The 26376-nt window shown below is 65.4% G+C and overlaps 7 protein-coding genes across 7 annotated transcripts; 2 read left to right on the forward strand and 5 right to left on the reverse strand.

Moving 5' to 3' along the window:
• Nucleotides 1-1086: 1086 nt before the first annotated feature.
• PFL1_02781 (uncharacterized protein) lies at nt 1087-2765 on the reverse strand (the record flags this gene model as incomplete). Its single annotated transcript, XM_007880296.1, has 3 exons — nt 1087-1104; nt 1227-2270; nt 2409-2765. The coding sequence occupies 3 exons, from the start codon at nt 2763-2765 to the stop codon at nt 1087-1089; spliced, it is 1419 nt and encodes a 472-aa protein (XP_007878487.1).
• A 689-nt stretch (nt 2766-3454) lies between these two features.
• Nucleotides 3455-5917, reverse strand: PFL1_02782 (uncharacterized protein; the record flags this gene model as incomplete). Its single annotated transcript, XM_007880297.1, has 1 exon — nt 3455-5917. The coding sequence occupies one exon, from the start codon at nt 5915-5917 to the stop codon at nt 3455-3457; it is 2463 nt and encodes an 820-aa protein (XP_007878488.1).
• Nucleotides 5918-6421: 504 nt separating this feature from the next.
• On the reverse strand, nt 6422-7816 carry PFL1_02783 (uncharacterized protein; the record flags this gene model as incomplete). Its single annotated transcript, XM_007880298.1, has 2 exons — nt 6422-6911; nt 6957-7816. The coding sequence occupies 2 exons, from the start codon at nt 7814-7816 to the stop codon at nt 6422-6424; spliced, it is 1350 nt and encodes a 449-aa protein (XP_007878489.1).
• A 4194-nt stretch (nt 7817-12010) lies between these two features.
• PFL1_02784 (uncharacterized protein) lies at nt 12011-14196 on the forward strand (the record flags this gene model as incomplete). Its single annotated transcript, XM_007880299.1, has 3 exons — nt 12011-13015; nt 13151-13741; nt 13873-14196. The coding sequence occupies 3 exons, from the start codon at nt 12011-12013 to the stop codon at nt 14194-14196; spliced, it is 1920 nt and encodes a 639-aa protein (XP_007878490.1).
• Nucleotides 14197-14858: 662 nt separating this feature from the next.
• PFL1_02785 (uncharacterized protein) lies at nt 14859-16536 on the reverse strand (the record flags this gene model as incomplete). The annotated part of the gene is made up of 4 exons (XM_007880300.1): nt 14859-15124; nt 15257-15949; nt 16077-16297; nt 16460-16536. The coding sequence occupies 4 exons, from the start codon at nt 16534-16536 to the stop codon at nt 14859-14861; spliced, it is 1257 nt and encodes a 418-aa protein (XP_007878491.1).
• Nucleotides 16537-17595: 1059 nt separating this feature from the next.
• On the reverse strand, nt 17596-21306 carry PFL1_02786 (uncharacterized protein; the record flags this gene model as incomplete). The annotated part of the gene is made up of 1 exon (XM_007880301.1): nt 17596-21306. One exon carries the CDS (start codon nt 21304-21306, stop codon nt 17596-17598), a length of 3711 nt encoding a protein of 1236 aa, XP_007878492.1.
• Nucleotides 21307-22880: 1574 nt separating this feature from the next.
• Nucleotides 22881-26328, forward strand: PFL1_02787 (uncharacterized protein; the record flags this gene model as incomplete). The annotated part of the gene is made up of 2 exons (XM_007880302.1): nt 22881-23983; nt 24102-26328. The coding sequence occupies 2 exons, from the start codon at nt 22881-22883 to the stop codon at nt 26326-26328; spliced, it is 3330 nt and encodes a 1109-aa protein (XP_007878493.1).
• Nucleotides 26329-26376: the final 48 nt, after the last annotated feature.

The raw sequence follows: 26376 nt of genomic DNA on the forward strand, positions 1-26376 counted from the left end.
AGGTAGCCACTCCTGCCTGCCTCCCCAAAAAACCAAGGTGCTGCCCGGCCTCCCTTCGCGTCTCTGCACGGGCCGCCAGGGCTGCGAGCGTGGCGGGCCTGCCCATCACGCTGCCCCACCCGGCCTCGCGCAACCTCGCCGAGCGCGCCAGGCGAGGGCATGGCTCGCGGGCCTGCCACGGCTCACCGTCTCGCGGTCCACTCGGACCCGAGCCCCCGCCGCTGCTGCTCGGCGGGCTTGTGCGGTGTGCGATCGGCCGGCAGGTGTTGGTCCAAATGGGCACGCCTGCCAACTCACTTGTCCGCCGCTCGTGCAACGCCCACCTACCTTGCGCTCGCCGATGATTCTCTTTCTCCGCGTCTGCGATGCGCTGCGATCAATAGCGTGGCCCGGTGAGGCGCGCCTCCTCGACGGCCGCCTGCATCACGTCAGCGACGCCGACCAGCCCTATGCCTTGCTAGATTGCTCCCGGTTGCGAGACGGTCCGGAACATTGACGGGCTCGTTTCCCTCGTCCAAAAGCATGTCTGATTGCACCAGACGACGGATCGCCGCTCTGTGGGATCGAGGTGCAGGGGTCGACGCTTTTGCTCAGGGGTCATTGCTGGCGGCGCGGACTGCGTGCGGGCCGGCGGGTTCGTTGCGCCAGCATCATCGTCGCGCCCATTCGAACCGTGCCTGCCCGCGGTGTAGCACCTCTTTGAGCGCCTGACGAACTGGAATGGGCCGAGTGGCTGGTTGCGAATTGAGAGCCTGATTGCGACGGGAGCGTTGCAGGAGGCGCTGGACAGGGACGATGTGATGCCTCTTTGACCCGGACGGAGACAGGAAGACGGTGCCGAGTGCGAGACTTGTGGTGGATGAGTGTCGAGGGATGTGACTGACGGCCGAGCGGAGATAGGGGGGGACGGTTGCCTGTGCGACCAAGAATCGGGCCAGGCCGCGTGCCACCAGCCGGACGAGAGAGCCCCAGCCTGCTGCTCGGCCGAAAGCACAGTCACTCAAGTTCGCACACAAAATCGAAAGGCATCGGGCAGGCATTCACATTTCGACTAGCTACGAGGACTACATCGGGACCCCCACGCCGCTACCTGTCGACCTCACCCTGTCGAATCCGATCCGACAAGGGGAAAAAATCGGGATGTGGAGGTGGGCGGGCGACGCGTCAGCTCGAGCTCCCAGCCTCCCGCCAGCCGGAAAATCGAATCGGGCGCGGAATTGACTCACAAAAACGAGATCTAGGGTCCCGATGATGGCGACCATGTCGGGGATGTAGTGATGTCTGGCCATGAAATCGGCGCCTGCGAGGTGGGCGAAGCCGGGGGCGCGGATCTTGCAGCGGTAGGGGCGGTTGGTGCCGTCCGCGACGAGGTAGACGCCCATCTCTCCCTTTGGTGCCTCGATGGCCGAGTAGGTCTCGCCGGGCGGGACGGCGTATCCCTCGGAGAAGAGCTTGAAGTGGTGGATGAGGGACTCCATGGACTCCTTCATGGTGGCGCGTGGCGGGGGCACGAGTTTGTGGTCGTCGACCTTGATCTGGCCTGCGGGCATCTTGTTGAGGCACTGTTCGATGATGCGGAGCGACTGGCGGAACTCTTCGACGCGGCAGAGGTAGCGGTCGTAGCAGTCTCCGTTTTTGCCGACGGGGACGTCGAACTCGACCTGGTCGTAGGCGTCGTAGGGGGCGACCTTGCGGATGTCCCAGGGCACGCCGGAGCCGCGGAGCATGACGCCGGTGAAGCCGTAGTCGATGGCCTCCTGGGCCGTGACGCGGCCGATGCCGATGGTGCGTCCCTTCCAGACGCGGTTGCCGGTGACGACCTCTTCGATTTCGTCGATGCGCGAGCTAAACTGGGTGGCCCACTTGTAGATGTCGTCGAGGAGGCCCGGGGGCAGGTCGTAGGCGACGCCGCCGGGGCGGACGTAGGCGGCGTGCAGGCGGGCTCCCGAGACGCGCTCGTAGAACTCCATGAGCTTCTCACGCTCCTCAAACGCCCACAGGAAGGGGGTCAGGCCGCCGACGTCCATGACATGCGACAGCACGGCCATGCAGTGGTTGAGGATGCGCGTGATTTCGCCAAACATGGTACGGATAAACTTGGCACGCTCCGGCACCTCGATGTTGAGCAGCTTCTCGACGGCGCGCGAGTAGCACAGCTCGTTGGTCATCATCGACACGTAGTCCAGACGGTCAAAGTACGGCAGCGCCTGCGTGTACGTCTTGTACTCGATCAGCTTCTCGGTGCCGCGGTGCAGCAGGCCGATGTGGGGCTGTCAAGGTGGCGGGGCGGCGGATCAGAGGTCAGGGTCAGGATGAGAGGCGGGGGGCGTCAGTCGGCTGCGTGCCGGCCGGCGTGCAGACGGGCGCCTGCGAATGGTGGTGAAGCTGCACCGGTCGAGTCGACTCACGTCGGTCCTCAGAATCTCCTCGCCATTGAGCTCGAGGATAAGCCTGAGCACGCCGTGGGCGGCGGGGTGCTGGGGTCCAAAGTTGACGGTAAAGTGGCGCAGCGCGGCGTCCTTGCGGGTGCCGCCCTCGCGCAGGATCTCCTGGGCCGACTTGTCGTGCAGCTCCTCGACGGTGTAGGCGTTGGTGGCGGGCGAGACGGGCACCGCCTTGGCCTGCGGGCGCGTGTCCTGGGCCTCGGTGGCCAGGCCGCGCAGCAGGGCAGGGCTGGCCGAGAGGCGCGACGAAGAGGCGAGCGCGCTGGGCTTCAGCAGCGACGAGGCCGGGCGCACGGCGTTGCGGAAGAGCGTGGCGACCATAGTGGATGCTGGGGTCGCGGTGGTGTGGGTGGCGGCCGGTCGAAACGTAGTCGGGGGTGGCGGTGAGGCGCTAGGTGCTGGAGGTCGCTCCTAGCAGGGTGTCGTCGTCGGAGCAGACTTGTCGAGCCGATGTGGTGTGCCGCCGTCTGTCGAAGCGTAGAGTGCGAGCGTGGTGGCAAGCGACGAAAGTAAGGCTAGGGACCGGGGTGGGACGGGGTTCCTGTGGCGGCAGGCAGGATACGGTGTGCTAAAGGCGGGCAGAAAGAGGCCGGAAGGGTTGTGACATCCAAGGCGAGCAGATTGCACACCAGGCGCGCTGCGCTCCCCTCACCACCCGCTCGGAAGGTCCGTCGCCCCGCCCTTTGGGCCTGGCCCCGAGTTTCGATCTCCAGGCGGCCAGGGCGGATGGGCTGCTCGCCACCAAAAAGCCGGGCCCGCACCCGCGCACACCGCCAATCAGACGGGCGCCTTGCGTAATCTGCCAGCTATTGCACTCGCACGGGAAATGACTCGCAGGCCAGTCCGCTCGATGGCCCGATCCCGTCTCGACATCATCGGGCAGTCCGACCGGGCCCGGCTAGCTATGGGATGCATTGCGGCGCTGTGCTAGGCTACTATGGGCGACTGTGCTCGGGTCATGCTGTGTGGGTATCCTGTTTGCGGAGCGTTGTCGAGGCCGCAACCACCGACTACCGCCGCCTCGCGCCTCGTTTGGCCTGCCAGGCCTTCTTCTTGAAGTAGGCCGCCTTGTCGCTGCCGCCCGTCCGGCCCTGCGATCCTCCCCGACCCGATGTGGTCGACTTCGCTCGACCCCTGCTGCTCCCCCTGCCTCGGCCTCGACCCAAGGTGCTGGTTCCCGCCTGGCGACTCGTCCTCGCCCCACTCGACCCGCTTTCCTGGTCGTCGTCATCATCATCGTCGTCGTCGCCGCCCTGATCCTCTTGCTGGTCGTCGGCCCACGTACTCTCCCACGTCTTTCCCTTGCCCCGGCCGCGCCGCGTGGTGGTAGAGAAGCTGTCGTCGTCGTCGCCGTCGCTCGCCTTGCGCTTGCCCGTAGCCTGTCGATGAAACATGGCCTGCGTGTCCTGGCTGAGATCGCTGATCAGCTTGATGCTCAGCCCTCGCCGCCCTTCGCCAGTGTCCGGCGATAGGAGGCACGGCAGGAGGTCGGGGTCGGGGTCCTCCACCACTTGGACATCGTCGTCGTCGTCAGGAGCAACGGCAGTGCAGCCGTTGTCGGCCGCAGCTTCGGCCGCCGATGGCGCTGCTGACCCGACTGCCGGTGTTTGTGCGACGCTCGGGCGCAGGGGTATCGTCAGCCTCGGCCGCGGTGCAGAGGTCGTGGACGGCCCCGGCGCACCTGCATCGCCCTTGCGACGACTGTCGTCCGCCTGCAGCCCCGGCCCTGGCCCACCGTTGTCTCGCTCGTCGTCGATAAAGATCGGATCAGAGTCTGGGCCGCCATCGGCCGCAATCGCCGCCTCGATCCGCCGCAGCTCGTCCTCCTCGTCGATGCCGAGCATCCAGTCCTGCTCCTCGAAAGCACGCAGCCCGATCGAGTCTTCGGAGCTGGAGGGTGCATCCATCGAAGCCCGTGGCGCGGAAGTCGGCTGCGCAGCGCCGTGCGTGCTATCGCTGGCCTCGTTCTCAGAGCATCGCTGAGCGTCTCGTGCTGTCCGGGCCGGCGGCGAACGGTCCTGGGTTGGACGAGTTGCCGAGGCTGAGCCAGAAGCGCGAAAGAGGGACAGATCGAGCCGCGCCTGAGTCGCATCGACGGTGTTGGAGCCTGCCTGACGAGGAGCGGCCGTGACGTTGCTGCTCGAAAGGCGCAGCTTGCCTGGCGAGCTGGGTGCCCTGGGCCTGCTCGCAGTCCTGGGATGGCTCGGGGCGGCGCGCTCAGGAGACTTGAGGAGCACGTCAAACGCGTTGCTCTCCTTTCGCTTCGGCGACGCGCTCGTGGGTGGGCGGCGTGGCTTCAGACCATGCCCATTGCCGCCGCAACCGTCGTCGTCGTCGCTGTCGATGCAAAGAACTGGCGACTTGGTGGTGGGGGTCCTGACCCCGACTCCAGGCGTGGATGTGGCTGTCCGCTGCGGCCGCCTGTTCTCCTTGTCCGAGACTCCGGATTCCTTGCGTGACGAGCTGCCGCCTGAGGCGATAGATTTGGCATGTCGGTTGGCGGGCGTCGCGGCGGATGTCGCTGGCGAAGCAAGAGCGCCGCCTGGACCGGGCTTGCTGCGGTTCGATACCGAAGGCGGGAATCGGGGGCTAGACTGGCGCTGCTGCACCGACTTGTCGCCGTCGGCCCCGCTTTTGAAGCCAGAGATCTGGGCATCGAGCTGATCGAGCAGCCCACCGGCCCTGCGCGGCACGGGCGTAGCCTTGGCAAAGGCGTCGGGCGCGTTCGAGTCGTTTGCTGCGACGGCTCGACGAGGCGTTGTGGCTCCCGCTGGCGGTGGTACGACAAACGTCTTTGGCCCGACGCAGGCCGCTTGCATCTGGCCGAGTCCGAGCTTTCCCGGGCTAGGCGGTTGCACCTCCTGGAGCGATGGGCTAGGGAGATCGTCATCTGTGTCCGCAACCACGGCATCGCCATAGACCTTGGCCGATCCGCTGCTTGGCGGTTTCTTGAGGCCGACGCCGATGAGCCAGCGGTCCCTCATGTAAGGCGTCGGAAACAGTCCGGTCTGTGACCACGGCGCACCGACGTCGGCCCCATCGATGCTGAAGCTCGACCTGGGCCCATTGTCCGCGCCGGCGCCATCCGCGGCGGGTGGTGGATGTGGGAGTGGGCCATCCTGGGCTCTCGGAGACGAGTCCCAGCCTAGCTCGCGCAGCAGCCTGCGGCGCTGGTCGGTCTCCTGCGTCGGTGCATCGCCCTGAGATGAGCTCTGACCCTGCTGGCTGCCATTAGCTGGATCACATGGCGCGTTAGCGTTGTCCGCAGCGAGGCCAGGGGCAAGAGTGGGCGCAGGGTCGGGCGCCAGCCGTGATGCGCTCGTGGGCGGCGGTGCGGGAGGAGTAAGGACGCCGTCAAGATCGCTGGCGAAACCTTCCCAGAGGGTAGCGTCGCTCGAGGGGTCATCCTGAGCCCCGCGGCGTGCTCTCCTGCTACTGGCAGCGTCCGAGGGCGCCAGCGAAAGGGTGGGCATGGTGTGGGTTGGCTGGCGCGCGTATCAGGTCGAGACCATGTTCCCAAATTGCGCTGGAAGGGAGGCCCCTGGATCGGATCAGCGCCGTTATACGGCTCGGTGCCTATCCCTGTGTGAGCATCGGCGAGGGCAGGATTGAAGCGAAAGAGGGGAAGGGCAGGCTGGCGAGGAAAAGCAGGGAACGGTGTTGGTTGGGGGTGAGGAAGATGCTCGCCGAGGAGCGAGCGGCCTCGCCTGGCAGGCCTCGCCCCCACGGGAAAATGTGGAGTGTCTGCCTGCCAGCAGAGAGGTGGCACCAGACCAACACGACACGCAGCCAAGACCGCCAGCCAAGCGCGTAGGCCCAGCCTCGACCATGGCGCAAATTGGCCTGGCCAGCTCAACTTCACCTCACTCTGGGCAGCACGTTCAGCGACATGGACCGCCAATCACCCCGCTCTCCATGGGATGTCTCCAGCTCGCTGTGTATAACGTACATCGCTGCACCCGACGCCGACAGCTCGACTACTGCTCGCTGGCAGGCGGCTGGTCAGCAGCGTCCGCCCGCGGTGCAGCCTCGCCATCGACCGGCTCTGCTCGCAACTTGGCGTCTGCGCTCGGGTCGCCGCCCTCGAACCTCCTCCTCGGGATGCCTCTGCCGATAGCCTCGACCCAGTCCTCGGTCTCGGTCCAGCCCAGCAGGATGTCGACGACCTGGTTGACCGTCAGCACCTTTCTCCCTTGGTAGCCTCCCTTCTTGGCCGCGCCGCCGTCGTGTGCCGCCGCAGTGGGTTGCGACGTCTCGCCCTGCGCCCGCAGCCGTCGTTCAAACTCCTCGAGGTTCTCCTCGGTGATCGGCAGCTTGGCCCGCCGAACCCCCAGCCGCGCCGCCTTGTTCGAGCAGAGGCCCTTGTACCGGTTCTTGTCGACGATGCCGCCAATGACGTACGTCTTGCCCTCCTCGAGGCAGGTCAGGGTATCGTCGGTGTCGGCCGTGAGGTACACGACATCCTCCCTGGCGAGCTGGAGGGGGCCGGGCGTGGGCGATGCGTCGGCCGACGAGGTCGAGGCACCGTCCGCGGCTGGAGTCTCCGAGGGCGCTGCTGGCACAGCTTCGGCCACCATGCCCTCGAGTCCACCGCGCTCCCGTATCGTGATGCCCTTCCACGCTCGCCAGACGCCTCGCATCTTGCCCTCCATCCACGTGCCGGTGGGCGAGTCAAAGATGGTCGGATCCCCTCCCGTCTGGCCCTGCTGGCCCTTGTGTCCCTCTGGCGCCGACGCCGACGCCGCTGCGACGTAGGCGGACCCTGGGACGTGGCCGCGGCCGGCGAGGATGACATCGTCAAAGGGCCGGTGCGAGGTGCGGTTGCTCGAGTAGAGGTACATGACCTGCTGTCCGAGGGAGGCCACTTCCTTTTCGCTCATGAGGTCGTCGAAGCCGAGGTCGATGACGAGCCTGGCGCCAAAGGGCTTGCGCTTGGGTTTCGCCTTGGCGGCGTCCTTGCCGCGCTTCCTCTTGCCCACTGTGGCTGCGTCGGTGCCCTGCTCGGCGGCCTGCTGCTGCCGCTGCTGGTACTGGTCGCGCTTCTTTTGCTTTCGCTTGTCCCTCTCTGCGCGGCGCCGGTCGAGCTTGGTCTCTTCAAAGTACTGCTTCTTGGCGAGCTTCTTGGCGGCGGACTTGGAGAGGCCCGGCGGTAGCGTCGATGCGTCAATGTGGATCTGGTGGCGCTTGCTGTGCGGGTGCGAGCTCGAGGCCATCTGAAAGGGCGGCGGCGTCGGCTGGGCAGGGGTTGCGGGTGTGGTCGCTGCCGCAGGTGCAGGCGTGGCCGACGACGACGAGTCAGGCTCCCCCGCGGACGGCACTGCAGCGGATGAGGACGCCATCGAGGACGAGGCCGACGCCGGCGAGGTGTCCATGGTGAGCGCCTGGTCCAGGGGATGGGTCGATGGCGGGGTGACGAGGGTGAGGGTCAGTGGTCAAAGAGAGAAGAAAGAGGTGGAGGGATCGACGCTTTGAAGCCCCAACGCAGCCGCTGGGCCCGGATGAAAAAGACCCTCGTTTTCCCACCATAAATCAACCTTCGCTCTCGCTCTCACCAACCAGCACAGCCACCCGCCTGTTTCGGGCACGCCTCGCGCGTCTGCCTCCTTGGTCGATGAGGGCCTGCGCCGAGGACTACTGATCCACGGCACGGTGCTGCACCGATGGCCACTTTGAGCTTGGTCTCCCGCACACACGTACGCAAGCAAGCAGGGGGACCCCCAAAGACCGTCGCCCCGGGGCCATAGGTGGACAAGCGCTACAGGCCGACGATCCGTCCCGAATCCAAACGTGCTCAGAACGACGCTGACGATGACCTGTGCTGTCATTCCCTGCCATCGCCCCAAAGACGACATCAAAACAGTCTACCTCGCTCTCCACCATCGCTCCTGAAGATCGCTATGCTGCTAGATTGTGACGCCGCAGGATCTCGCCACCTGGTCGAGTCGTGAGTCTGCCAGCCCAGGAGATGTCCGCGAGGCAGGCGTCGACCTCTTGCGCCGCCATGTGAACCAGGCCAAATTGGTCCCATTGACGGCCTTTGAGCGAAACGCATGCCCGAATGGCAATCAGGGGCAGTTGTTCAGCGTGCCTCCGGCCTCAGCGCAGCCGTCGCAGATGTCACCCTGGCACCGGAACGAGTGCGTCGTGAGCTTGGCGCCGGCCGTGTCGATCGAAGGGCACGACCAGGCAAGGTGGTCAAACTCGCAAGAGCCTTCGAAATCGCCAATGTAGATGTACCTGTCGGCCTTGGCGCCGGGGAGGCTGGACAGGGCGATGGCGGCGACGGCGGCCACGAAGAGCGACGACTTAATGGTGAAGTACATCTGCACGCACTCGAGCTCGAAACCAGAGCTCAAACATGAGTTCTTCGCCCGGAAAAGAACCTGGTATGGCGTCGAGCCGTTGCACTCACCTTGACGGCGCGATACAGGGGTAAGGCTCGGAAAGGGCTGGTAGGACGATGTGGCGTGTTGTTCGAGATATGGAGTGCAGTGATTGGACGAGGAGAGAGAACGCAAGCGCAAGAGGGGCTGCCTTTGTACCTTTCGCCTCGACCACGTCAGGCATCCCCTGCACCCCTCCCACTTTCGGGATTCGCCTCCGACGTCTTCCACTAGTCACTCTCGTAAGCATGATGGACGGTGCCAGCAGGGCTTCTAGCCCACCGGCTCTCTGTCTGGCCGACCCACCTCCAAGTGGGCGGTCATTCCTCTTTGACCGGAAGGCGTCCCGCAGCGGGCCACCTGCGCCGACCTGTGTGGCAACTTCGTGTGCAACCCACTTCGTCTGGCTCGGTGGCTATGACGGCAATGCAGAGATGGATCGAGAGCAACAGCCGTCGGGGCAGCCCGGCTAGTACTCTCCTTGAGCATAAGGATGCACAGTTCAATGAACCATGACCCACGCGTACAGCTCAGTCAACGCATGCAGAGTGAGTGTGGGTCGACGACATCCTACCTCTAGAGTGCGAAGCGCGAACCGCTTGCGCTTGTGGCTTCCGATATCGCGCCTCAGGTCGTTTCACGGAGCTGGGACGGCCAGGCATCAAACGGTCTGCCGGGCGAAAGTATCTCAAAGGTGGCCATCCGCGGACGGGCCGCCAACGGGGGGTTTGCAACCTCTCCGCCTACGTGTTGCGTGCCATCGCATCGGTGGACAAAGATTCTGCACTCAGACAGCCAAAAGAGGATGCTAACAACAGCTGCATTGCCCCTGGGCCGTTCTACGGAAAGCCGCGAGCGTCCAAGAGACATTCATGACAGGGGCAGCCGACGAATGACGACGCGCTTTCCACGCTTCATATGCTGCCTTGGACGCGCGACCGCGCACTTCCATTCCCGAGCGAGTCGAGGAGGGGTGGGCAAGGAAGTTCAGGAGTAGAGCGAGCGGCAGCCCTTAGCGCTACCGGCGTCTTTGCATGCATCGCAGAACTGCGCCTTGGTCATGTCGTGACAAACGAGCCACCTGATCGGCTCGCCATTCAAGCCTTGGCCCCAACCCTCGTCTTGGCAGCTGACATGGAATGGGCTGAGCGCAGGCATGTTGCGGTTTGCCTCGCAATAGAGGATGGGAGTGTCCATCCTGTACCGCGCGATGAACGCTTGAACGCTGGCAGCCTCGAGCAATACCAGGGCGACAGTGATAGTCAGGAGGAAGGGAAAGCTGTTGCGGCCGTTCGTCTCGACTGCAATCGGGAGGGAGACGATCAGCACACCTTGCTCGGACGGCTCAGCGGACATGTAGCAGACTCGATTCACCAAAGGTCTGTGTGGTTATCTTTCCGTCTTCTTCGAGGGAGGCGTACAAGTTGTGGAAGAAGTGCCGTTCGTTGGTCGCCTCTCTGCCGCTTCTTATACCGCCTTAGAAGTGAGGTGAGGCCCCAAAGTGCGTGTTTGACCCCACTAGGAGGTCTTCGGCCGTTGTCGCTCTGGAAACCGCTCAACAGAACGCCCACATCTCTGTATAACTGAGATGCTGGCCTCTCAAGCAGCCATGGAGACCCAGCCCGGGGGCAGAAAAGCCTCCGTCGACCCCCTTGGATCTCTGGAATTATGCAATGGCCAGCTCGGTAGATATCCAAGGTCGCGCCGTTGCTACACGTGTTGACTCTGTGCCGAAACGCTGCCGCGATAGATTCGCGTCTGCCTAGTGCACTTGCCACTGTCACCAAAGGGAGAGACGCACCTTCTCTGACCGTCGGCATGCTCGCGGTGGCTGGGAGCAACCTCAACATCATGGGCGGGTTGCTTTGTGAGCGTCCGGGCAAGAGCTGCAGAAGAAAGCCGTGTCCATTTTGCAGCTGTTGTCATCTTCGAAGCCGTTGGGCGTGCAATGAGACAGCGACCCGTTGTTTCAGGAGGCAGACCGGGAGTGATGCAAGAAAAAGATTCCCCTTGAAGAAGACCCACTCGTCGGCTCGGGCGTCGGGAAGTGTTCGGACGGACGAGTCGATTCAGCAGCCGTACCAACCGACGATTGCGGCTCAAACTCGCTGCTCCATCCACTGTATGATATGTAGCTGGTGCGTGCTTGACCGATGGCGTGTACAATCGTGTGGGGCGTTGGGAGTGTGAGTCGTGACCGGAGAGCGCTTTGTGCCGCCCTCTCACCGTTCTAGATAGTGCCCCGTTGGCTAAGTCATGAGTCCGGCTGGGCAGCGAGCAAGCGTGCACCTCCGATGAGCGCGCGCGGCCCGGTTGCAACGGCCCCACTCCCGGTCGTCGGGTGGGGGCGGTGACCGACGGCGGGGACCATGACGACCGCTGGCCTGCGGTGGGTGCGAGAGGCCAGAGGCTAGGCTAGGCTTAGGTTGGCCGAGATACACACACACACCACCCCCACCTCTCTATCGCCCGCGGCTGCAGCGCCAAATTGAATAATGAATAAAATATTCAAGCGCAAGGCAGGCAGGCAAGCTTTCGGCGATGAAAAGGCCGGGCCAAGCAGGCTTTCGACGAGCGTCCCGCGGGCTGCTCGGCCTCGTTCGTCTTGCCAGCGCACCACCACCCTTGGCTAGCGCTACCCGATCCGACTCGCTGGCCAGACCTCTCGCCACGGATCTCGACCGGCAACCCGCCAAGCCCGTAGCCAGCCCAATCTAGCCAGCCTGCCGGCGAGGCCTGGCCAAAACTCGGCCCCACCCTCGCGACGGCGACCGGGCGGGGTGCCGTCGGTGACGCGCCCCTCGTCTTGACCTGCAACCCACCACCCATTTGCCGTTTGCCGGATGAAGGCAGCCCTCACGCCTCTGCAATCGGAGCAGCCTGCTTGCGCCCGTACCGGACAGAAGGCCAACGGCGCAACACGTTCGGGACCAAAGTCGTCGACGCCCCCGGCTGGGTGGGGTGCCATTGCGCCGCCCCCTCTCTCGGCCAACGCCATCCACCCCCTCCGACTCCATGCGCCACCGCCCGCCTTTCTCTCCTTGCCACCATCTGGCGTCGATCAAGACCTCCTCCAAAGCTCAACTCGCATCTTCGCCGCATCGCCTCTGTGACACCACCACCACCATCTTTGCCTGCCAAAGTGCAGCCTGAGCGCGCTCATACTCTCCCGGCAGCCAAGACATGCTGCCTTCTGATCCCGACGCACCAACGCGCAAGCAGCCACTGTCCATTCCAGGCCCAAACTACCAACCGGTCCCTACCGACCAGTCACCGCTTTCGAACACCGTATCGCTACCGAGCGCGGCCGGCAGCATGGTCCAGCCAGGCGCACAGCCTTTGGCCGGCAACGGCGGCCAGGGCTCAGGCGTCGGCCCGCCTCTCAGCCTTCCCGGCCCAAGAGCCACCCCATCCAACGCCCATTCGACCTCGTCCGGCACGACGAGCTCGAGATCGCACCTTGAGAAGCAGAACCCCGGGCTCATGATCTACCGCTCCTACGGCGACTATGTCGTCGACCCAGAAGACGACGACTGGCTGCACGACCCGAAGGCGGCCGACCGGCGACACCGCTGCTGTGGCTTTGCCGACACACGCGGATGCATCAACCTATTGACCCTCTCGCTCCTGGCCATGGGCCTGCTGGCGCTCTTTGCCGGATATCCAGTCATCTCGTTCCTTGAGCGCGACGTGCTGTCCAATAAGGGGGGTTTCGGCCTCGGCGGCACCAACGCATCCGGACAAGTGCCTTTGCTGCCCATCAACCGCGACCTCGTCGACCCCGACACACCACAGGAGGCGCGCACACGCATGACGGTCGACGGCAAAAAGAAGATGGTGCTCGTCTTCTCCGACGAGTTCAACCAGGACGGTCGCAGCTTCTACCCGGGCGACGACCCCTTTTGGCAGGCAGTCGATCTGCACTACTGGAGCACGGGCAACTACGAATGGTACTCGCCCGAAGCCGTGACGACGGCTGGCGGCGCGCTGCAGATCACGCTGAGCGAGGCGCAGACCAACAACCTCAACTTCCGCAGCGGCATGCTGCAGACCTGGAACCAGTTCTGCTTCACGGGAGGCTACATTGAGGTCTCGATGGTGCTGCCCGGCGCGCCCGACGCGTCAGGACTCTGGCCCGCCGCATGGACGATGGGCAACCTGGGCAGAGCAGGCTACGGCGCCACCAACGTGAGTCAGGTGCCCAAGCCACGACTGCGCCCGACCCCAAGGATGGTTTGCCGCGGCTTCCCGGATCGTGTCGAAGCTGACTGCTGGTGCCTCTGCAATCCCCTCCATCTGGAATCGCCTGCCTTCCCCGCGCAGGACGGCATGTGGCCGTACACTTACGACTCGTGCGATGTCGGCACGCTCAAGAACCAGACCTACCCGACCGGCGGTCCGATTGCCGCCGAGACAACGGGCGTCTGGGTCAAGGAGAACGGCCCGGGCGTCAGCTACCTGCCCGGACAGAGGCTGAGCCGCTGCACCTGCGACGGCGAGGACCATCCGGGGCCCAAGCACCCCGACGGCTCCTACGTGGGTCGCTCTGCCCCGGAGATCGACATCATCGAGGCGACGGCATCGTCGCAGGCCGGAGGCAAGGGCCACGCTTCGATGTCGGCTCAGCTGGCGCCCTTCGACGCCTATTACTACATGAAGAACACGACGGCCGACGCCGTCGTCTACGACAACGCCGCCCAGGGCCAGCTAAACTCGTACCATGGCGGCGTCTACCAGGAGGCCGCCTCGGGCATCGCCACGGTCAAGAGCGAGGCCTACAACGAGACCAACGGCCAGTTTGACACGTACGGCTTCGAGTACAAGCCGGGCAGCGACCAGGACTCGTACATCACCTGGACCCTCGGCGGCGACCCCGTCTGGACGCTCCACCCGAGCGCCATCGGACCCAATCCTGTGAGATCCCCGCTCTACCTTGCAGGCCCGTCCCACTCTCGGCGCAGCACTGACACCGGCCTCCTGCTCCTCCTCGACTTGCCCTCGCCACCCTCCCCGGCTCCATTCCCTCTTCTCTCTCCCTCAAACAGCAAATGGAGATCGGCCAGCGCCTCATTCCCGTCGAGCCGATGTACATCATCCTCAACCTTGGCATTTCCTCGGGCTTCACCGTGGTGCAGTGGGATCGGCTCAAGTTTCCAGCGACGATGCTCGTCGACTACGTGCGCGTGTGGCAGGTCGAGGGCGAGGAGAATGTCGGGTGCGACCCGCCCGATTTCCCGACGGCCGACTACATCCAGCGCCACTCGGAGGCCTACTGGAACCCCAACCTGACCACCTGGACCGAACCGCGTCCTCGCGGCGGCTACGCATCGACCTTTCCGCGAAACTCGATGCTCACAAAGTGCGACTAGGGCCGGCAGACCCTGCCCATCCTCGCCCCTCCCCCCCCCTGGTTTTCTCGTCCCATCTCACCCGGCTCGACCCCGGCCTGCTGTTCCCTTCCGTTCCCTCCTTGCCACACTACCGTCACTCGCACCGCGCCCTCGCGGCGTCTTTGCCGCTCCAACTGCTCGCCTCACCGCTTACCGCCTCCACCCGCCTGCCAGCTACCATCAACCCGTGCTCCTCCCCTCTCCCTCTCCCTACCTCTCGCTCTCGCCCTGCCCATCACCATCGCCATCGCATAGCATCGCATAGCATCGCATCGCATGTCAGTCCAGTCCAGCCTTGCTTGTACCAGCTCCCCCAGCCCCCATCCACGGTCCCCCCCAGTATCCTACCTGCGCAGCGTGATAATCGTTCAGCGTCATTCGAGATTCGATTGCAGCGGGCAGCCTTGATGGGATACAAACGGAACCAGGATGTGGAGGAGAGAAAGCGGGTCAAGGGAAAGGGAAGGGGAGACACAAGAGACTCGGGGGGCAAAACGTTAGATCGTCATCGGGGAAAAAGGGAAGATGGGGAGGATGCGTGCAGGTGTCGTGGGGCTGGTGTACGTCGGAGCGGTGATGGGAGGAGGAAGAGAGGCAGAGTGCAACGCGGGGACGGGTTCACGACCATCGGGCGCCGCCCTCTATGCCCGCGACGGTGCGAGGCCGACGGCGTTCTTGCCGAGGTGGTAGGCCGAGTAGTACTTGCGCAGGAAGACGTCGCCGACGATGATGAGGTCGGCGAGCGGGCCGGGCAGGTTGAGACCCTGGAAGCTCGAGATGCACGAGCCCTGGACTTCGAGGATGTAGTCCTTGCCCTCGAGCTCGAAAGGCTTGCCGTCGATGTAGAAGGTGAGCTTGGGCAGGCTGGGAACCTTCTCGCACTCGATGCTGTACTGTCCGTTCCAGCCTGTCGATCAAAGCACAGGGTGGGGAAGAGACGGTGCGAGTCGGGTCGGGTAGGAGGACGAGTCAGTCAGCGTGGACGGGAACCAACCGCCGACGCTCCACCCTCATCGCATCGAAGACTATCCCAACTCACCCTTCTTGGCGCCAATCTCGGCGTTGAGGATGTCGGCCGTGTCCTGGGCAAGGGCGATGAGCGAGGTGCCGGTGTCGATGGCGGCGGAGCCGTTGTCGAGCTCGAGCTCCTCGTCGCCGAGGGCGAGCTTGTCGAGGCCGACCTCCCAGTAGCCCTTGCGCTTGACAGGCGCCCAGTGGATCTTGCCGTCGTAGTGGTTCTCGTCGATGCCGCCAAAGGTGGCGACGCCGCCGTCGGACTCGGAGGAGCCGAGGTAGAAGGAGACGACGGGCTCGTCGAGGAGGCCCTGGTTGATCATCTGGTAGAGCGGGGGCACGATGCCGTTGACGCTGATGGTGTCGTAGGCGAGGCCGAGGATGCCGTCGAATTTGCCAAAGGCGAAGGCGAGGCCGGGCTCGCTGGTGGCCTCGGCAAAGTCCTGGCCCTTGACGGTGAGGTCGCCAATCTTGAGCGTGTCCTGGGAGACGATGCCCTCCATGGAGCCGGAGCCGTACTGGATCTTGAACTCGGTGCCGTTCTTCTTGTAGGACGACGAGGCGGAGCTGTCGTACTTCTTGTGGAGGAAGCAGGCAATCGACGAGCAGTGGGTCGAGGGGACCCAGAGGTTGGCCGAGCCCGTGTCGAGGATGACCTTGAACTCCTGCGGCGGGGTGCCGAGCGAGATGTCACAGAAGTACTGGGCGTTGAGGAAGTCTGCGGGTGGTGTGATGGCGGCGTGGCAGGGATGAGCGGCGGCAAGCAAGGCTCTTGGGTCAGCCGGGGAGTGCGTCGCATGTGTGCTCTCGCCAAGACGAGTCGAGATCAATGAGGCGCCACTCACCGGTCAGGGGGACGCCGTGGCCCTTCTTGGCCTCGGCGTACCAGGCGCTGGCATCGCTGGCCTGCTCGACGGGCTGGATGCTGAAGTCGTGCTCTGCATTGTTGCCCGACTTGAAGGGAGCCTGCTTGGCGCCGCCGTACTTGAGCTGGAGGATCTCGGCCTGGGCGGCAAGCAGCTCGGGGGTGAGCTTGGCAGCGCTCGGGAGCTTCTGCAGCTTGGCCCTGGTGGATGAGGGGGTAACCGGAGCAGTGACGAGATGGGAGGAGGAGGAGAAAGTCAGCACAAGAGCGTGAGGGAAGATTGTTTGGGGTCGACGAGCACCATCCAGGACGATTGGCTGATGCGCGCCACACGCTTGCGGCGGCGGCGAGGGGTGGACTCACTTGTGGACGCCGGCGTCGACGCCGATGGCGGCAGCGGCGAGGCCTGCGACGAACGTGAGGGAGAGATTGAGCTTCATGGGTGCGTGCGGGTGTCGGGCTGATTGGTTGTGGATGTGGATGTGGTGGTGTTGGTGGCGGTGAGAGAGGGGTGAGGCGATGGCGGGGGGTCGCGTGTGGAGAGAGATAAAGGGTCCGTCTGGCTGGGCGGGGCGGGCAGCCAGAGTGTAGAGAGGCTGAGGCTAGGGCAGCGGGGCAGGCCGGCCAAGCGAGCCCGGGGGATGGGCAGCTCAGCCAAGCTAGCCGCTCAGATCGCCCGCCTCAACGGAGGGGGGGAGGGCCGCGCGGTCCTGGGCTAGGTCAGGCAGGCAGCAGGGGGTAGTGGGCAGCGGGCCTGGCCTGGTCTGTAGCGTGACGGAGCGGCGCTTTGGCCAGAGACCTGGCCCTGCGCCGAAAGCGGCGGCAGCAAGAGGCAGGGGGCAGGGAGGCTAGGCTAGGCTAGGCTACAGGGCAGGCCAGACGAGGCCCGGGCCAGGCGCACGCAAGCCTCCACACCCTGCTCTTCCCTGCTTGCTTGCCTGCTTGCTTTGCTTGTGCTTTTCAGGCGCCGCATCTGGGCCACGACGGGCCCCCATCTGGCCTCGGTGGCCCCTGCTCCGACCCGGCGTGCCAGCCAAGTCATCGCTGGCCAGCCCCTGAGACCCCGCCTGCGACCAGCCTGGCCTGGCAAGCCAACCAAGGCTGTGCCGCCCCCTTGCGCGCGCAAGCCCTAGCCCCTTGCCCGCCTCTTGCCGCCATTGGCCGGTCGCCCCCCCCTCTCTTGCCTTTCTCGTGCGGCAGCCTCTTCCCTCGTCGACGCGCCCAGCCCACCAAAGCCTGCGTGCCGCCATCGCCCTCGCGCCCTCGAAGGCCGTCAGTCTGTCAGACGGTGTTCTGCATTCAACACGACATGACCTGGTTTCGTCAGGCGTCAGTGCGGGAGCAATGGAAGCGATGCTAGGGTCAGAATCGCAACATGGGCGAGGATAGCAACATGAGCGAGGATAGCAACATGGGCGAGGATAGGGTTGCCGTCAACGAGTCTCGAGGATGCTCGCGAAAGCGGTGAACGCAGTAGTGTCGTGTCGGATGCTCCCGGACTACCGATGCCGTCGCTCTGGGACAATACGAACTGCTTGATCGCACGGGGCAGGATCAGAGCGGGTGGCGCCTGTCGTTGTGCGAGAGGTGGCGGCGGCGACGTCCTGCGCCTGGTCATGGGCCGCGCGCGCGTCCGCCTGCGCCCGGTCGTGCGCCTGTTTCGTCGCCTTCCTGCGCGCCCGCCGCGACTCGTACTCGTGCCATTCGCCCTCGAGGCTCGACAGCAGGCCCGCAGGCATCTCGGCCCGCGGCGCCTCGCCAAAGTAGGCCATCTCGAGCGCCTCGGCCGCACAGACGCGGCGTCGCGGATCGTACGATAGCAGGCCTCGCGCCACCTCGAGCGCAGAGGCGGGCAACGCAGCGCCAAACGCGGCCTCAAAGATGGCCTCGACGGAGCGCTCAGTCGTCGAAGCGTGATTGGCCGTCGGTCCTGCCTGCTGCGGCAGGCTGCCAGCCTCAGTCGAGACACGGCCTTGTTCCGCAGGGTCGGCGTTGGCCGGCACGGCGGTCCCATCGCCGGCAGACTGTGCGTGTGCAGAGGCGGCGACCGGCTTGACCAGCTCGTACCACGGCAGCTCCTGCACCGCCGGCCACCTCTCCGTCGAGAACAGGCCCAGCGCGTCACTGATGACCTGCAGCTGATGCACCTCGGTGTTGCCCTGGAACGCCGGCTTGCGCGTGAAGAGCTCGAGAAAGATGCAGCCGGCCCCCCACATGTCGACCTCGGGCCCGTACTGGGTGGCGCCAAACAGCAGCTCGGGAGGGCGGTACCACAGCGTGACGACGCGGTTCGTGTAGTCGCCCCTCTGCCGCTTGAGGTAGAAGCGCGCCAGGCCAAAGTCGGCCAGCTTCAGCAGGCCCTGGTTGTTGAGGAGGATGTTGGACCCCTTGAGGTCGCGGTGCAGCACCGACTTGTGGTGAAGGTAGGCGAGGCCTTGGAGCAGCTGCGACGAGAGCGACTTGAGGTGGGCCGCCGAGAACTGGATCTGCGGATGCGCCAGGATGCCGTTGAGGTCGTGCTCCATGTACTCAAACACCATGTACACCGACGAGCGCGCCACCATCATTTCGTGCAGGCGCACAATGTTGTCGTGGCGGAGGGCTTGCAGCAGCTTGATCTCCCGCATCGCCGTGACGGGGAAACCGTCCTTTTCCGCCTCCATCCGGATCTTCTTGAGGGCCACCAGCACGCCCGTGCGCTGCGAGCGGGCCTTGAAGACCTGGCCGTACGTGCCTTCGCCCACCTGGTTGATCCTCACGTAGCCCTCGCCCGCCTCGGCCTGCATCGGGGCGAGGACGGCAGGCTCGGGCTCGGGCTCGGGAGAAGCCTTTCGCGGCGGCTTTTCATCGTGCGGCCTCCGTCCTTCCGCTTCGCCCCGCCAGCCTCGGTCGACGATGCGACCGCCCCTGTCCCTCAGACCTCTTCTCGTGGCATCGCTCTCGGGTGGTGATCGACGACTCCACGAGTCCCTGCCGGTACGTGGATTGGCCCTATCGTCTGAGCGCCGCCACGAGCGCTCCTGCGATCCCGACAATGGCACGAAAGGGTCGCCACCAGTCCCTCGCGGAGGGTCATCCGAGCGCTGCCGGTATGCCGCCTCGGAGCGTCCGTTGCGATCGCGAGGAGCCTTTTCAGCCTGTACGGCGCCGTTGGCCCTCTCGACCGCCTCGCTACTCGTCTTTTCTGGAGAACGGGTCGGAGCCCGCACGGTCTTCCAGCCGCCGCCGCGGACCGTCTGCACCGTCTGATTGGCGTCTTCGGCGGAAGTGCCGACGCGGTCACGACCAAAAGCGGCGAGGGAGCTGCCTTCCTTACGGCTGAGGACCCTACCCGAGTAGCTGGGCGAGCGGCTCCGGCGGGACGGCCGGTCATCGGCTCCCCGCGTGTCCCCGCGCTGGCTGGGCTCGTAGCGATCATGCTCCCGGCGAAAGCTACGGCCGTCGCGGTGCCGGTCTGCATCCCTGTCATCGCGGGCGAGGCGGCGGTGCGACAGCGGCGGAATCGCAGCCCTGGGCACGTCGTCGCGCGATCGAGAAGGGCGCAGCGGCGTCTCATTGTTGTGGGCCGTCGCTGTTTCGCCACGATCCGGATCCGCCGGCTCTGGGGTCCTGCGAGCGCCCGCGACGTATTGCTCGGCCCGAGATCGCCGCCGCTTGCTCGGTGTACCGTCGAAACGTTCGCCGTTCGAAGGACTTGTCTGGCCGTAGGTCCTCGTCGGTGGCGTTCGATCGCGAACACGAGCGGTCCTGCTCGAAGGAGCGAGGTCGCTGTCGCGGTCGTCTTCCCTGCGTTTGCGCGCCTGGGACCAACGATCTTGCTGTGGTCCGCGAAAGCGGCCTGCCTCATCATTGGCGAGGCGAGCCCGCGCATCGTCGCCACTCCGTCGGTCGGCGTCATCGCGCCCCTTGGCCGACGACACAGCAGGCCCGGGCGGTGTCCTCTGACGAGAGGCCCGATAATGTTCCGGAAAGTGCCTCGGTGAGGAAGAGGACGATGAAGCATCGTCGAAGCGACTTGGCATCGGCACGCGAGGAACGGGAGGTGGCGTGTGGCGGCGCCACTGACTCGCGGCCGGTCTGCCCGTGTCCGTGTCCGGTCCGCGCGTCTGAGCGAAGGGAGGCGATCGAGCGCGCGGCTCCGCCTCGTCCCGGTCCCTGCCTTCCCTCCCCGCAACTAGCATGCGCTCTCGAACCTCTGAATCTTGACGACGACGCCTGTCCCAGCCCGAGATCGGCCGAGCACTCTCGGTTTCAGCCCCCGGGCTTGCGTCTCTGCAGAACTTGTACCGATCCCTCTCCTGCTGCGCCGTTCCGGACCGTCTTTGTGGAGTGGCAAGATCGGGACGCGTCCATGACGTGCGTTCTGCTGATAGCTCGCGCGGTGGCTCCCTGTCCACGCTGCGATCGCGGAGCCTCTTTCGCGGAGGCGGCTGGTCATCGTCCGTCGCTCTAGGGTGCCGGCCACCATCGGGCCTAGGCTCCCGGTCGAGTCGTCGTCCGCTGTCGTCGTAGATGCCCCGTGGTGCCAGGGGTGCGCGGGGCTCCCGCCGGCCTGACACGTCCGGGCCTCGCCGGCTACGATCGCGATACGACGAGGCGCCGCCGCGGTCGGCATCTGAGCTCCGATCCAACGGACCCTGCCTGTTGTCGTTCAAATCTGATCGATGCGATCCGCCGTCTTCCGTGCGCGTGCTTCGCGTTGCTCGGCTCCATCGCTGTTCAGAGTCGTTGACTTCCTCGCGATGCCTTCTCCCGGCGCGCCCTGGTGGGGATGGCGAACGGGTTCGTGGCTGCTCCCTGCGCGCCTCCGCGCTCCAATCCGACCTGCGTCGATCGATGTCGTCGTTGATCTCTACGCGAGTCGTCCTGTCCCTGCCGGAATCGGATGGCCTTGCGGCGGTGCCGAGTCTTGCGCCATCGAGGTAATGCAGCCGGTCGCGATCGTCTCGCGGATCTCTGCGCGACGATACGGCCCGTCCGCCACGCCCGCCGTCATCAAAGGCATCGAGATCTTGCCTTGGTGCCGTGCGAGGGCGATGAACACTATGGTCTGGCGAAGCGACATCCGGGAGGCGCCTGTTTATCGAGATGGCTGGACGTTGACGGGGGTCCGAGCTGCTCGCATGTGGCTGCGAGCGCCCAACAAGCAAGCTGTCGTCGGCATTACTGTCCGCGCGAGCACGAGCAGGCTGGCTGGACGTTTCGTTCATGGCGAGGAAACCCTCAAACAGGGCGACCTTGGGCCGATTGTCGATGGGGCGTGGACACCGGTGAAGAAGCTACGGGCCTTGCTTCTCGGCCTCTGAGGCGAGGGACAGCTGCAGCGAGTAAAAGCTCCCGGCACGCGTCTCTTTTTGTGACGCAGCTGGCACGCTGTCCGGGTGCAAGGCTGGGCACCTAGATGTGGCCGTGGTAGCTGTGGTGGTGGTACCGCGCGCCGGCGCTGTGTGGTGCGGTCGAGTTGCCAGGGGATCCGAAGGTCATGATCAGCGGGTCAAGGGTGCTGCGATGATGGTAGAAGGTGCGGCGCGCACACGCCTTGCTTTCTCGCCGTTTGACCAGAAGTGAGGCCAGAGCGTCGCGCGTTTGCTCTCGACGGAGGGGGAGGAAACGAGCGGAGATAGGTTTGGCCGCCTTGTCTTGGCCCTGGCGTTGCCGGCTAGCGATCAAAGGCCCTTTGATCCTGGCAGCGTGTTTGCCCGCTGCTTCGTCTTGAGCTGTTGAAGGTGACGAGAGGGGTGGTTGCGCCGCGCGTGGTGCGGAAGGAGGCAAGGAGAAGAACCGCCACGACGAGATGGTGGGGAGGGACGAGAGGGAGCCAGTGAGGGGGACCCTGCCTGGCTTGGCCTGCCAGAGGGCTTTGCCTCACTCAGCCTGCTAGAGAGAGCGCCGCGCTTCCCACTACGCGATCTTCCGTGCCGCTGCCCGATTCAGCGGCCTCGACCCGTTCGATCGGGCCGACACCAGGGCCAGGCAGGGAAACGGCATGTCCGGCTGCCGAAACAAAAAGCTAAGCGCGCAAAGCCAGGGTGCTGCCGGCGAGGGGCGGCGGCGGCAGAGTGGCGGCAGTTCTGAAGCAAAGGTGCGTCTGTCGGGCGGCTGCCTCTCCCCAGCAGGGGGGGCTAGGTCCGGAAGTAGGCCGAGCCGCCGCATCTGCCTGCCTTTGTTGGCAGGCCAGGACCAGGCTACCCACAAAGGCCAGGCTGACTGGGCCCAGCCTTGCTCCGCTCACCTTCCAAAGCAGCCCGACCCGACCGAGCAAGGGCAACGGCTTGACTCTCTGGCTCCTGCATGCCTTGGCCCTGGCCTAGCCTGCCGACTCACGCCACCATCAGCTACCCGCACCGCGTATCTCCTTCGCCCAGCGCTCGACTCGAATCCACCCCCCCTCGTCCTAACGCCGGCATCGCCACCGCCACCGCCGCCGCCACCGACATCCTCTCGACCGTCTCTCCAAAGACGTCCGCCAAAGGGATCACGCGCACCCGCTCCCGACATCCTCTCGACCGTCTCTCCAAAGACGTCCGCCAAAGGGATCACGCGCACACGCACCCGCTCCCGCTCCTCGACACCTCCTTCGCCCAGCCTAAAGCCTCCTAGAATGCTGCCGACATCCGCGCACGCGTAGCAGCCCCGCACCGACTCGCTCGACGGGCCCAGACTGGAACCTCTCATCGCTCTCACTGCCGACCCAGCGCCTTGTTGCTGCGCGCCAAGGGCACCGACCTCCCGTCCATCCATCCGGCCACGGAAAACGCAGAGCTTGGCAGCGACGGGCCTGGCAATGACCGGTGGCGCATTCGACTACCGCTCCGGCTCGTATTCAGCACCAGGGCAAGACGAGCAGCGCTCCGCCTCCTCAAAGCCTTCACAACAGACTATGAAGCGCTCTGCCTCGGGCCCCGAGCTTGTCCAAGAGCGATCCATGGACGTCGATCTCATCATGGCACGCCAGCCGTCTCGCCAGCAGCATCCAGGCAATGGTTCCGGCGACGTTGGCAAGCCGGACGATAGCATCGCCTCGGTCGCAGGCGGCAGCAACGGCAGCCCTGCCCCTCGGCGCCAGACACCCTCAAAGCGGCCCCGCCTCTCCTCACCGCACGGGGCGGGTGCTGGCCCCGCCGCGAACAGCGCAACAGATGAAAACACGAGCAAGAAGAGGGCGCCCAAGAAGGCCGTCAGCTGCGAGGCGTGTCGGAGGCGCAAGCTCAAGTGCGACCGGGGCTGGCCCTGCGGAGCGTGCCAGGATCGTAACGAATCGAGCCTCTGCGAGTGGGCAGACGGCGTGCAGCCGCAGTATTCTGGACGCGATGCCGTCGTCGCGGGCGCCGTGTCGGACCGACTGGATCGGCTCGAGGCAATGATGGGATCCATTGCCAACCACCTCGGCGTCTCGCTCCCGGGCCAAGGGGCCTCGCGGGAGAGGACGGGCCCCGAGGAGGACGGTCCGCCTTCGCTGGCGGCTGCCGCAGCGGCTGGCGATGGAAGCAGCCACCGAGGTACTCTTGCCGGCTCCGCCCGGCCAGCCTCGGACGCGCCGGCCGGCAACGCCGTCGACCGCGGCAGCACCGGCAAGCAGTTCGAGAGCATCTATATGGTCGACATGCCAGGCATTGCGCTGGACAACGTCGAGGGCAACGCCGCTGCAACCCTTTCCAAGCTCGTCCCCTTGCTGCCAGACGCTGCCATGGTGCGGGCGCTCTGCAAAAACTACGTCAACGACCTCGGCACGACGCTCTACGTCATCGACGAGACCGATCTCATGAGACAGCTAAGACGTTTCGAGGCGTTTCGAGCTCGCTGGAACGACGGCGACCGCTCATTCCCCCACACGAAGCTGCGAGAGGAGGTCCGCTTCCTCGCGCTGCTGTTTGCCTTGTGCGCCGCGTGAGTCTACGTCCCGGACAGCTTCCCGCACACACAGACAACCGAGCGACGCCGTCGCGATGCTGATGGCTCCGTCCGGCGCCCTTCCACCCTTCACCGTCTCACCTCGGCCACACAGGATCACCATCTTTGGGGAATCGCCAGAGTCCGCGGCGCTTGAGGCGCGGTACGGCGGCGCTCCTTACACGGTCATGATTCCGGCGACGCAGCATGCGCTCGGCGCCGCCGAGATCTACGAGCACCTCGACATCATCAACGTACGCACAATGCTCGTCACGCACATGGCCATCACCACGCTCAAGGGTCCCAAGCTCGGCCGCGTCGCGGCGACCAAGACGTTTGCGCTGGCGTCGCTCATGAACCTCGATACCGAGCCCCCGACCGACTTGCCCGAGGCCGTGCGCAAGGACCGCATCCTGCTCTTTGCCACCCTCTGCACCGCGGACTGGATGCCGTGTGGAACTTCGAAGCGGTTGTGCTTCTTCGACGAGAGCTACCTCGAGTATCCGAGCCTCTTCGACGCCACGCTCGATCGCAACAACTACATGCGACCCGAGCCCAAGACCATGCTCGCGATCGCCCGACTCTCGCTGCGCGCCTCGTCGCGCGTGCTGATGCAGGAGGATGCGGCGTACAGGTACACCGAGACGCTTCAGAGCGAGCTCCACGCGATCGAAGCGGGGCTGCCACCGCGCCTGCGGTACGAAGGGCCCCATACGCTCGGGCCCGTCGAGGACCCAGAGGTCAACTTCCGCTTGTGGTCCGCGCTCATGGTGCAGCGCACGCTGATGACCCTGCACAAGCACTTCTACATCCAGAGCTGGACCCAGCCGCGTTACAAGAGGTCGCGCAGCATCTGCTTCGCCGCAGCCTCGGCCACGGTCCGGCTCTGCCGCGATGCCTTTTTCTGGTTCCACCCTCGAGACGACTCGACGCCCGAAGAGCGGCAGGCGCTCATCCTCGAAGGGCTCAAGAAGCGCCACTCGTCGGTGTCCAAGGTGTGGCACGTCGTCCAGATGGCGCTGATCTCGTCGCTGGTGCTGGTCCACTGCCTGTCGATGCTCGAGCTGCATCCGGAGGAGAGCGCCGGATGGCATCTGCCCACGCTCCGCGCCGACGTCTCGGACGATCTCAAATTCATGCGGACGGTGGTGCAGGCGCTGTCCCCCAAGCTCGAGAGCCTCAAGGAGAGCATGAAGGCGCTCGATCCGCTGACTTCGCTGGACAAGACAAGCAAGATATTGAGCTCAGACCGACCCCGCCTCGAGCCTCCGGGGGCCGCGTCGCCGCTGTCGACGCCCTCTGCGAGGGCAAGCCGTGGGACTCCGTCGCATGTCCCGTTGCCAGGTCTCCGGTCTCGGGCAGACGATGGGCACGGCCCTTCGCCGCCCAACGGTTCGATGCCACAAGGATTCGAGGAACGATCGAGGCGAAGACCACCGCCGCACAATGTGGCGTTCGCGTCCTCGGTCAAGAACTTTGACGATCTCGAGGCGCTCTGGAACAAGCAGCCCTGGTCGACGACATGGTCTGATCAGCGAGCGGCGGCGGCGTCGTCGTCGTCGTCGTCGGCAGCACCACTTTCCAGACCTCGCACCGAAGCCACGATCTCGAACGCAAGCTCACCATCGGCGTCGTCCGTCGGTCGACACACGGCAGCCACGCCGCCGACGTCTACGATGCCGCCGCCATCGACGCGGAGCCCGCACCCTTCGTTCGGACCAGGCTCACACCTCCTCAACGATGCGCCGACCGGCTTCTCGCCATCGCCAGGGCCGTCGACGCGACCCGAGACGGGCCCGCCACCCTTACCGCGGCCGGGTCCGCAGCTGGCACCGATCCAATCGCCGCCGATGTGGGGACCAGCACCGCCGCTGCCTCCAGCTCCCGCCCTGCCTCCGACAAGCGGCATGGCGCTGTATCCAGGCACATATGCCGCGCCGCTCCCGCACGCGCCTCAGTCGTTTGCCACGGGCAACCCGTCAACGTCGGCCTCGTCGACGCTGACCGACTGGACCGACGTCGACGGCGTGGAAGGAGCGGCGGCAGACGGGAGCGGGGGCGGCGGCGAGACGGCATCGTGGCTGAACGATGTGGCCAAGCTCGAGTTTTCAAAGGCCGACACGACGTTCCTCGAGCACCTCGTGCCGTACAACCCGCTCACCAACATGCTCGTCGAGAGCCTCGACGGGTTCGTGCAGAACCTTGATCAGCAGACTTCGATGTTGTCGTCGTCGGGAGCGGCGCAGGGACGCGCGGCGCACGAGGAGCAGCAGCGCGTCCTGTCCGGCCACAATACCCTCCTCTCGATGGCCGAGGCCATGCGCATGGACAGCTACATGTGATGGCGGCGGCGGTACGGCCAGTCCGGCATGGCACACGGCCGTCGTTCG

This window comes from Pseudozyma flocculosa (assembly GCF_000417875.1).
Source record: "Pseudozyma flocculosa PF-1 unplaced genomic scaffold scaffold00008, whole genome shotgun sequence".
In the NCBI taxonomy this organism is placed as follows: Eukaryota; Fungi; Basidiomycota; class Ustilaginomycetes; order Ustilaginales; family Ustilaginaceae; genus Pseudozyma; species Pseudozyma flocculosa.